We start from the raw sequence: 12141 nt of genomic DNA on the forward strand, positions 1-12141 counted from the left end.
CTGAGACTATTCTGTGATGTGCTTCATGTATCTTCTCTGGACATCCATGCCTCCCTAGTCTGAGCTTAACTTTCTGTGACTGGAGTTGATGGAAACTGAAGCGCAGAGGCAATTAACATCTTGCAAACCACAGTACACTGGAAACCCACCCATGGCACATCTGGAGAGACTTGCATTATTTAGAGTCTTTATCCTCCCCTACTGTCTCTAAAGTCGTAAAGCACGCAGAGCAGCTGTCTCTTAGACTTTTCAACTGATTAGATGCTGTCTTTTTATTCTCTAATTGGGACATGAAAGTCACCTTTTCTTTCCCTGCAGATTAGAGGCATCCCCTAGACAGGCCCTAGGTCTAGCATTTCTTTAACTGCCTGCTGACAGCAGTGAGCTTGTGCCACAAGCAGCTAGGTTGACATCGGCTGCTTGATTAGTTAATAGATAGATAAAGCATAAATTAAAATATGTGTGTTAGTTATGGGGACTTCTTTTCTAATTTTTCCAAAAGAAATGGCAGGTATTCATAATCTGATATCTTTCCCATCCTTTTCTGGTTGCGATTGCCTCAAAAGCAGTTGTTGAGGCAAGGATGTGGTTGTAGGCACTTTCTTTAGGTTGTTATTCTAGGAAGCATCCATGTGGGAGAGGTAAAGGTGTCAGAGAATGGCGAAAAACCAATCCAGGGTACATTAACAAATAGGTTACCACGGAGGGCTGAATATCTTGGGGGAATATTTAAGGAACTGATTAGAATGCAATTGAATATTATGTACCCAGAAGATAGACACCAAGGTGCACATCTGTTGATTCCTACCCTTTACTGATTAAGAATTGACTTTGGAGAGGTGAAATCTGTAGCTATGTGACTCCAGGAGCCTAGCAACAGAGAGAGAGAGAGAGAGAGAGAGAGAGAGAGAGAGAGAGAGAGAGAGAGAAGCTGAGTGCTGTGTATTTTCAGAGCAGACAATTTTTTGCATGCTACAGTACATTCCAGTAATTATGGATGGACACACAGGTGAGCTGAGGGTCTATAGAAGGCTCATTGATGGAATCTACTACTCACCATTCCAATAACAAATAAAGGAGAAATGGTCAATGTTTACAACAATCCAAGGTGTGGAGAGATAGAAAAGAATATCTTAAAATCCATGTAGTTCCAGACCCTAGATTTTGCACACTGTGGACTCTGTCTCTCCCCAGGGTGTCTGCCTTAGTCATCTTTGAATAATTAAAATGGAGAAAAATGGAGAATAAACAAAGCACCTTTGGAAATAGTCAAGTAAGTTTGATCAGTACACCTGTCTTTTCTTCCAGAAAATCTTGTTTTGAAAACCTACATCGAAACCAGATGTGTCTTGGTCTCCTTTCACAGAGCCAGCTTGGTGAAATACAAGAGGTAGGATAGTGGTTAAAACTCAGTACTCTGGCCCAGACTGCCTGGGCTTCAAGGCCAGTTCTACTTCTTAGTAGCAGCATTACCTGAAATGTGCTTAACTTTTCTGTTTCTTTGTTTTTTCAAATGCTCAATGAAAATAACAGCAGTAATGATCCCCATAGATTATGTGAGCCCACGCATATATACATGTCTTTGGCCAATGCCTGACACGTATTAAGTGTGTCACAACTATTTGTTTCAATCACTATGATGTATTCTCCATGAAATCAAGAGGTTTCCTTTGTTTTGCTCATTGCTTTTTCTGAAGAACACAGAATACCACTGAGCACATAATAATACCAAAATTTTTTGCTTAGTGCATGGGAATATCTCTTGCAAGTCTCTGAGCCTCTGTAGTGTCTCTTGTAATTTAGAAATAGCAGCATGCGTCTTATAGCGTTCATCATTTTGCTGTAATGACTGGATAGGCTGCTGTCTGCCTTAAGCCCTTTAGCAAAATCTCAGAGGCCAATAAATGGGGAGCTTTGCAACCTTTGTCTTGGTTACTTTTATTAGAAAGGATGGCCCAGGAGAGAAAGTGTTAACCAGGATGTCCTCGAGATACAGAGTGCTTATGAAGAAAAAACCTATTTTTCAATTTGCAAAAATGATTAGCTAGGATCCTACTGAGTTCACTGCACAGGCCACTGATAGTTTTAATTTGTGCCAATAGGATGGAGGGATGGACTTTAATGAGGATCTGTGTTGTCTAATCATGGGCAATGTTAGAGGAAGTGGCAGAGTGGGTAGGGAGGGTGAAAGATAATTGGGGGATTCAGATGATGGGGCTGTTTCTCGGGGATATGAGGATGTCTCGCTCCCTTCCCAACTAGAGTTCTATTATGCTGGTGGGCATGGGGGTAGGGTATCATAATTACCAGAGATGCAGATAGCATGAGGATTCCAAACACACACCCCAGAGCCAGACAGTCTGGGTTTGCATATTACTGTGAACTTCAGATTCTATGTCCTCATTTGCAAACCATGGAAAACAATTATATTTATGTCACAGGATTGTTGTGATTATTAAGTGTAATAACACTAGAGCTTAGAATAATACCTGCCTGCATCAAGTTTTCAATAAAGTTTTTATAAGTTTGTGAAAAAATTTGGTTACAAATATCCATCCGTCTGGAGAAATTGCGCATTGCTTAGCCCTAGAAAATAACTTCCTTCAATACAGTAGCCTCTATGTTTTGAATTTCTCAATCTTATGGAAGAGGGCATGGGGGTGTGTTGTGACAGAAGCCTCCTATTTTTATATAGTCTTGCACCACATATATTAGTTGAGAACCGTGCTATGTTTATAGTGGAGAAGTCTGTAATGAGTGCCATGCAGGTGCAATAACAGTATACAGATTTGAATCATCAAGGAGATTTCAAGGAGTGATTTCAAATTAAGCCCCAGTCCTAGACTGCTTCCTGCCAACCTTTCTCTACATACATTCATGACAATCACAGGGTGATTATATGTACTGGAGCAGCCCAAGTGTTCTTACCTTCTGAGTTTCAGAGTGAATATTTGTAACCTGAAGACAAGGCTCATCAGTTTCAGGAGAGATTCAAAAAACTTTCAGATTTTGCTGTACCCCACCAGACCTCAGGTGTAAGGTCATGGTTGCATTTAAATGGTTGGCTCATGCCATAATCTAAAGACGATTTAGGGTAGCAGAGCAGGACAGGTACAGTGCAAAGGTTGGAATAAGAGGAGTATGTTGTAAGGAGCAGAAAATATTAATAAATTTTCTGAAATTTTACTAGATTTATATATATATATATGTATATATATATCCATGTGTACACACAAGCACATATGTATATGCATTTCATTTGAAAGAGAACCAGTAGACTCACAGAAATATAAGAGTCACAAATTTTTAAAGGCCACTTCCTTAAAGAACAAGTAAAATACTTTCCTTTCCTTCATCTAGGCATTAAGTTTGGAAGGTGACATAATTCCTGGTCTAATCTCTCTCTCTCTCTCTCTCTCTCTGTATGTGTGTGTGTGTGTGTGATATATATATATATATATATCAGATAATCACAGTATGTCAAACAATGCTGCAAGGGCCAAGTCTCTGAAAGTAAGGGAAAGGTTCAGGGGATTGAATAAATAGAACAAAAAGAGTTTTTTGGAACGAAAATTCCCAAAGGTATTCTCCAAACGCATTCTCCAAACGCAACCTGGAGCTTGGTGGTTCTCTGCATCTGAAGTAATCACAGGAGAGCCCATCACCTGCTCAGAGCTTGCTCACTTAGACCCCTAGCTCAGGAGCTATAAGCCCCATACATCTCAGGGAAATATCCCCCCACTCAGAGGCCTTTATCCTTCAGGGTTCTGAGTCTTCCTTTGAGGACACTTCAATTCATTTGCTCTGGAGACAGGAGTGAAAAAAATATAAAACAATCTTCTGAAATGCATCCAGGAAACATATTGTTGTGCAAGCTAATTAGGTTTTGAAAAAGCAGTACTCTAATCAAGATTTCTATATACTGTGCATGGCCTAATTATAGCAACAATAATACCCTGGATTTACAAAGAACCTTTCAATATGTAACTGTGCAATTATTTCAATTATTCACCAAATAGCCTTAGGAAAGAAAAAGAGGTAGATGAAGAAGCTGAGGTTTGCAGGGGCCAGGGTAGCATACATTATTTTCACAGTTGGAGCTGGAGTCTTGATCCTATTGAATCCTCAGGGTCTAAAGCCCTGGTTGCTTACTTCATTAATGTTTACAAAAGAAAAAGAAAAAATATGATAAAGCTAGGGATTATGATAACCTTGATTATTTTGTTGCTGACTAAAATATTTTAGGTATGTAGTCCTGCATATGTTTAAGTGTTAATTATTTCTAGAATGAATGAATAAATTAAGGAATGACCCAGTCAATGATTTAGATGGACATTTTGACAAGTGAAGCCAATACAAAAGTAGTGGTCCAAGTGTCTAGGCAACACATGTCAAGTGTAAAGCAGTCATGAATGATTCATGTCCACGACTGATATGGTCAGAAGGATTTCTTGGAAGAATCTCAAAGAAGACAGTACCATGAGACAGGAAATAGAATTTTTTTTTTTTTTTTGTATTTTTAAGGTTACAAAGAACAGATTATAAGCAGAGAATATGAGAAAATGAAGGAAAATGATGAGGCATAGAGTAGCACTTAATGATAGTAATACTTAGAAATCTATTTTTTCTTAAAGGACACCAATTTAATGATTTTATGTTTAGAGTGTGTAGTACCAGTAACTTCCAGGATAGTTCAAGGAGATACATGTTTAGTGGAGTGTTTTATCCAGTTTACATTCGGCAGGTCTTATAGTAGTTTCTTTCATTATTCCCAGTCCTATGATAATTATGATTTTGAGGTGACTCAGCAGTTTATTTAAGTAAGAGAGAGAGAGAGAGAGAGCGAGCATGAGCATGAACTAGCTCTCATCTGCTATTCCCCGCAACTCCCCTCCAAGTGCCTGCAGCTGCCATGGCTGTACTGGGGTATGGCTGGGCCAAAGTTGAGAGCAGGGGACATAGTCTCGATCCAGTATGTGGGTAGCAGGAACTCAATTATCTCATCACCTGATGCCTTAGTAGGAAGCTGGAGTCGGGAGCTAGAAACAGGAATTGGATTCAGGTACTGCAATGGGGGACAGAAGTTTCCTAACTCCCTAGGCTAAATGCCTACCCTCAACCTAGCCTTTTTTATTAAACAGAGTACAGTAGGGATACAGGATCTCCATTTTTTTATTCCAGTTAAAGCCCACACTTGCAGGAAGATTTCTCTTGTTTGACGTTATTAGGTGCTTTTTTTTTTCGTTCCCTGAGACAGCATCACATGAGAGTATATTGGTGATTGTGGAGCCAAATACTTGGATTAAATATTAACCTAGATATAAAGTCAGCAAAAAATAGTACAGATACAAAAGTTGAATGTTCAAAATTGACACAATGACAACAACAAGGACCAGAAAACTTCATACAGAAGTCTGTGTACCTGTGTCCTTTTGAGACAAGTGGATGAATATGCACACTAGGCAAAGCATGGGGTATGCTTCAGAGAAGCAAAATAGTGCGCTGATTAGATCAGACATAGTCAGCTACTGTACGTTACAAGGTACAGATGTATGTGTCAAGTAGATCCATTAGGAAATTACTATTCTTCCTAGTGCCTGTTCTCTATGGCATTCCAACACAAATATTATTTTCCCTGGGTCATTAATTAAAAAAAAAACCCACTTTTGTATTTTCCACACAGAGTATCGATTTTCTGGTTATATTCCTATGTTCTCAATCTGTGAAGTGCTATTTTTAACCTGTGCAAAAATAAAGAAAATATACCCCTTTGTAGTTATCTATCCATAATCAAGTAAGAAGACAAATGAAATCTATGACACAGATGAAAAATTGCCAGGAAATTTCAATAGAGATACTCTGTTGTAGAATGAAAATGCCAGCAGAGAAAACTGTTCATACATAGAGTGACTCTGAGAATGATTGATGGGTCAGCTTCCAAGATATTTGAGACTCTGTAAATGATTCAGAAAATAAATTGCAAATGAGTACAATTTTATGGATTTGGAACTTGCAAAGTAAGCTTTGATTTTTGACTGTTCATAAATGCCAAGAAATAAAATTTTAAATTGTAAACAATTCATGATACCAAAGGATTTTCCTCCAATTAAACTCATAGCTCTGTATTTTGCTCTGCTAGATAGATACATCCCTTGTAAGTTGTTCTGTGACATTTGACTTAAGGCAAGTGATGCAAGGTAATCGTGGGCAGAAAGGCTGCCAAAAGGGAGAAGCAATGTGATCAATAGGCTTCTTTTGTTGTTGGCAAACACTGTCAGGGGATGATCAGCATCAGAGCTTGGAGCCAGAGGAAGCTAATAAGATGAGTGGCATGTTTCCCACAATATGCTCTAAGTATTTATGTGCTGTTCAAAGCGAGATCTGTAAACACGATGAGGACAAAGAGAATACAACATTATTGATGATATCCTCCTGATTTATGTTTACAGCATCTGTGGATAATAACTCCATTTGTCAGAGAGACCCTCATGAATACTAATTTGGGGCAGCATTCCAACCATGACCGGACTGGCTTTGGGTGATAGCCTTCCATTATATATTTTGCTGGAGCTATGGTACACGGAGTGTTAATCTCTACAGAAACACACTGGATTAAGGAGACTTGAGATACAGCAATTGTGCAGAAGTTTTTCGTTGCCCAATAGGTCATATTTAACAAAATTAGAAGCTGCACAATATCCTTGAAGTCAAGTTTGATTCCTGAAAGTGATTCTGAGTTTAATTCTAAATATCTCTAAATCGAAAAGAATAAACTTAATGGCAACTTTGGCTTTGGAAGAAAAATGACAACAAAATAATGCCTTTGAATTTCGTTACTGTAAGTAGAAATAATTGATCATATTTTCTCCTACTGTTTGCTATGGTCTACTTTTTTGACTGTTAGATATGACATCTTAGATCCTAGGAACATACACACTATAGAGATGATACAGAATCAGTGGGTCATTGGAAAAGGTGAAATTAACCACTGGATATCTTCTTGTGAATTCACCAAAAGGTGTACATTGTGCTTGAAATTTTAGGTAGCCTGGTTCTGAAAATTTACCTGTGTTTCGAAAGGTTGATCTCTGTTAGAAATGGTTTGACAACAGTATGCATTTTTTCACTAAAATGTGTCTTTCCTGACATCAGATGGTGCTGCCTCTTGCCAATCCTACCTGCTAGAGGTGGTCCCTCTGCACATGGCCTTGCCCTGTTATCTGGTTCATGATTGCATGAGTGTAGCACACTGATCGTGTTAGATAGAGGAGAGGGAAAATGTGTAGCACTGTGGACTGGGAGGAGGTCACCCTATAGGTGTCACCCAAAGAGGAAGCCAACATTCCAGATGCAAGAGTCTACTGGAAAGTTAAAGGGCTCTCTATTCACAAAGGAAACACATTGTTTATGCTCCATTTTGTACATGACAACCACCAGCTCACCCGATAGTTATTTTAGATAACATATAAGACGTTTGTAAACATTGTTTTTCATGAGTTTTGCATGATGACTTTTTCTCAACTAAGGTTTCTATCAGTTCTCTCCACAAAAAAAAATCATATCCAAAATATTCAAAAATCTTTGTCTTTTTTTTTTTATTCATTGACTACATCACCCTTATCAACAATCTATACCTCCTTCTCTGGCTCCCCTGCTTACTTGCTGAGATCACTCCAGACAACCATAAATGCTCAGTTTTCTTGTTGGTATCTTTCTATTGGGAATTTTAGTTTTTAATACGGAAAATGAGGGCCACATATAAGCATTATATGTTGTCTCTTAACCGGGTTTTTAAATCCCAATGAATGTAAATCAATATGCATTTGCATGATAGTTACAGAAATCCAACCTCAAGTGGGATTATTTAAAATTTCAACTCTCACTGGAGAATATCAGGAAAACCCACTGCTGAGCATACCCCATCCAGGCCCGAGTTTGTACTGATTTTATTTGGAAAACTAATCCTCAGTGTATCTCTACCGGGAAAACTATGCTCAGAAAACATGAGGAACTTTTCATGATGCTGAATTGAGTGATGTTGAGCCAAACTGTGAGATATGTCACTTCCTGTTTGTTGTTGAAATGACCTTCAGTCATAATGAAATGACATCTCAAGGATCTTGATTGGAATCCTTCCTGAAGAGAGAAATCTTATTAGCTCTTTTATGCAAAGACTCACTCATTTTTTTACTAACTTCCCTATCACATTTCTTCTTTCTAGTCCAACTTAAGGACACCTGTTGTGGCAGGTACCGTTAAACACTGACTTTATCATTTCTGTCTCAATCCTGATTCATTCAGTTGGCTGGAGGGCATCTGAAATTTGTTCACAGCTGCCACAGCTGATATTACCTCAATGGAATGAGTTCAACTAACAGCTAAGAGCTGGAGAGGTAGAGATGTTAACCCAAAGTGGCATAACTGTCCACAATTGCTAATATCTCAGAAAACCAATCTATTCCAATTTCAGAACCAACAACAGTCCTGTTCGTGTCTTTTCCTGACCCTAAATTACAATGTAATTGAGTCAAAATCCCAGAGACTTGGGTAGCACATTGAGAAGAGAAAAATGAGGGTAACACTGGCTTTCTGTTGAACTTTATAGACTTTATCTGACCCTGACTGAGAAAAAAATGATATATTATTGTCTTCCTGGGGTTTGTGTTAAGTCAGGTGTGGAAATAGCAATAGAAACATGATCTTTCTTGCCTCCAACAGTTTCTGAGCTGGGAATGGGTCCCTGAAACCTAACTCTGTATTCATCGCCTCAACCTTCTCTTTAAAACATGTATTACATTGAGAAGGGTGAGTGGTCCACAGGTTACTCATAACTTCCAATTTTAGAGATTGAAAGGAACTTAAGGGTTTAGTTCAACCACACACCAGGGATGGGAATCCCTTTCATAGCATTTATAATGTAAGAAATGTTCAAATCTCTGAGAATGACCAGTGACAGAACTTATTTCCTTAAAAAAATCAGCTATACTCAGGACATTTTCAAACATTTTACTCCTTTTAATATCAATTTTGATCCATTTCAGTGATAGATTGCAGCTGATTTGTAAAGAGAGAACGTTTTTAGTTGTGAGACGATTACTATATGTAATCCTAATTGGGAAGACATTTGAAATTTTTCTCGAGGTTTTCTTAGTATACAATTGCAGATTGGAGAAGATTCTAGGGTATACAAGAGGGATATGGGCCATATTTTGAGGGGTTAAGACAAAATGGAAGAAAAAGATTCATGTTCTTAAAAATCTGCCCAAAAGAAGTGATACTAAACACTGTAAGGCTGTTCAATATGTTCGATCCCAATAAAGCCATATGTCTCTTAAGACTTTCTGAGCATAGTTGCTGTGTGTTATCACAAATGGTATTATTTCTCATGGCTTTACTGAATCCTGGTAGAGGCTTGGTCCATGGCTTCAGAGAGAAATATTACTCTGCATTAGCAAATTAATTGGATAGTCCTATGTATGCTGGGACCTATAGACCATCTCCAACTGGGAGCCAAAGATGGGTTTTGAACATTCCAATTCCTGTTTTCAATCAATCATTGTATGTATTCAATTCTCTTTATTCTCCAATCTCCCATAGAAATGAATGATTCCAAGACATAGGCCACATAGACTGTAATGATTTCACTTTGGGTCAAGCCCACTGGAACATTAATCATGCCTGAAGGCTAAGTAAGGTATCTGCTAATGCAAATGGTTTTTAAAGTTCCATTTCATAAAGTTCTACTTCTGTGAATTAAAGAGAGCCTATGATGAGAACATGGATCAGTGTGGTCAACTCTGTTCCCCCAAACCTCATTTTCACCCTATCTCTCTTTTGAATACTCTTACTCATTATTTATTATTCATTTATCTCCAAATTTAAAAAGCATACTTACATATGTATCCCTCCACACACACTTCCAATGTCAAAAATCTCTCAATACTGTTGCTTCTACCAACCACTTTCTGTTTTTCTTCCTCTTTATGAAATCATATTTCTTTTTTTTTTTTGGTGGTGAAATAATTTTATTTCACAGTTGTCTTTAAAATTGTAAAGACACTATTTTCTTCATATAAAAACATTAGTATAGATACCTACAATGTCTACAAAATGATTATACAGACCCCCTTAAAGAAAAATGCACCCATTATATGGTTTCAATGAGGTTGCCCAGAAAAAACTCACATTTGGGCTGATTCCTAAACATATACTCCTACCACTTTCATCTTTTGGTTCAAAGTATAGATTATTTTCATCAGTATGTGTTCCTGTACTCTTACATATTTGAAAACACACATATAGACTGTCTTGTCACTCAGTGTTCCATTGGCTCATCAGCCTTCTCTGCAGGTTCATCGGCAGGCTGAGCAGGCTGTGCTTTCCTCTGTGGTCTTTCTTCAAGACCTTCCAGGAATGGAGATACATCATCATCATCATAAATTGTAAACTCCAAGTCTTTCCCAACAATTCCAATGGAAACATTCTTTGTAGTTAGGTCCTGTGTTTCGTAACCAGTATGACAATGATGTCACTGTTTGGAGTCCTCAGGGCAGGATTCATCAAATTGAATATGCAATGGAAGCTGTTAAGCAAGGTTCAGCCACAGTTGGTCTGAAATCAAAAACCCATGCAGTTTTGGTTGCATTGAAGAGGGCACAGTCAGAGCTTGCAGCTCATCAGAAAAAAATTCTCCATGTTGACAACCATATTGGTATTTCAATTGCGGGGCTTACTGCTGATGCTAGGCTGTTATGTAATTTTATGCGCCAGGAATGTTTGGATTCCAGATTTGTATTTGACAGACCACTTCCGGTGTCTCGTCTTGTATCTCTAATTGGAAGCAAGACCCAGATACCAACACAAAGGTATGGCCGGAGACCCTATGGTGTTGGACTGCTTATTGCTGGATATGATGATATGGGCCCTCACATTTTCCAAACCTGTCCATCTGCTAACTATTTTGACTGCAGAGCTATGTCCATTGGAGCCCGTTCTCAATCAGCTCGTACTTACTTGGAAAGACATATGTCTGAGTTTATGGAGTGCAATTTAAATGAACTGGTTAAACATGGCCTGCGTGCATTAATAAATCATATTTCTTAAAAACAAGAAAATCTGTGCACTGACACTTTACAATTCCTCACCTCACCATCTATGCTTCCTGGTGATAGGTGGTATGTGTGTTAAGGGTAGGGTAATAGCACTAAAATTGGAATAATAGCTAAAAATGGAAATGTATTATGCAAAAGAGTAGGTGGTTTGAAGCTGCAAATAGTTATAGAAGTGTGCCTCTTTTATTTGCACAAAGTAGTTATTAGTATGATCACTACTGATTTAGTATTTTGCATGCTGGAAAAGTACAGGAAATTCAAAGTCCTCTTCTAGAGCTAATTATCTGGGAAAATTAAACTAGTGGACCTTACAGTGTTTATTTATTTATTTAATATTCTATTGTCTGGGAGCCTGCACTGTGGCTTAGTAGGCTAAGCCTCTGCCTGCAGTGCTGGCATCCCATATGAGCCCTAGTCTAAGTCCTGGCTGATACTCTTCAGATCTACTACTCTGCTATGACCTGAGGAAGCAGTAGGAGATGACCTGAATCCCTGGGTCCCTACACCCACATGGGAGACCCAGAGGAGGCTCCTGGCCCCTGGCTTCGGATCAGCCCAGTGCTGACCATTGTAGCCATTTGGGGGAGTCAACCAGCAGATGGAATACCTTTCTCTCTGTTTCTCCCTCCCTCTGTCTATAACTCAACCTCTCAAATAAATAAAAAAATTTTTTTAAAATATTCTGTTGTCTGCTACTTTATCTGAGCTGTAGCACTCAGGTTCCCAAGGCAGCTGTGACTTTTGATAGACTTTGGCCAGTGAGGACAACAGAACCAGGTCCATGAATTTGCCCTTGTGTCACCCTACAGGTCCCTGATCATTGCCAGGCTTTTTTGTTGTTCTGTCCTTTATGTAAACTTTTGTATCTTTCACAAAATCTTTTCTTGCCTTTCTTCATTTTATACCAACCCATAAACTTAATGGGAAACCCAAGTTTTTAGGTGGAGAAATTGGTGTCGATTTCTCATCTAGAGCTGTGGTGCTATTTCTAAAAGCTTTGTTTTGTCGTATCAAAAGTTATGCATGTGAT

General features: G+C 38.5%; 1 protein-coding gene across 1 annotated transcript in view; it reads left to right on the forward strand.

Moving 5' to 3' along the window:
* Nucleotides 1-11103, forward strand: part of LOC133772292 (proteasome subunit alpha type-1-like) — a 21757-nt gene extending 10654 nt beyond the window's left edge. Inside the window, exon 2 of the mRNA XM_062208817.1 lies at nucleotides 10492-11103. Coding sequence (XP_062064801.1) covers nucleotides 10492-11103 — 612 coding nt within the window. The remainder of the gene's footprint in view (nucleotides 1-10491) is intronic.
* Nucleotides 11104-12141: the final 1038 nt, after the last annotated feature.

This window comes from Lepus europaeus, chromosome 13 (assembly GCF_033115175.1).
Source record: "Lepus europaeus isolate LE1 chromosome 13, mLepTim1.pri, whole genome shotgun sequence".
Taxonomy (NCBI): domain Eukaryota; kingdom Metazoa; phylum Chordata; class Mammalia; order Lagomorpha; family Leporidae; genus Lepus; species Lepus europaeus.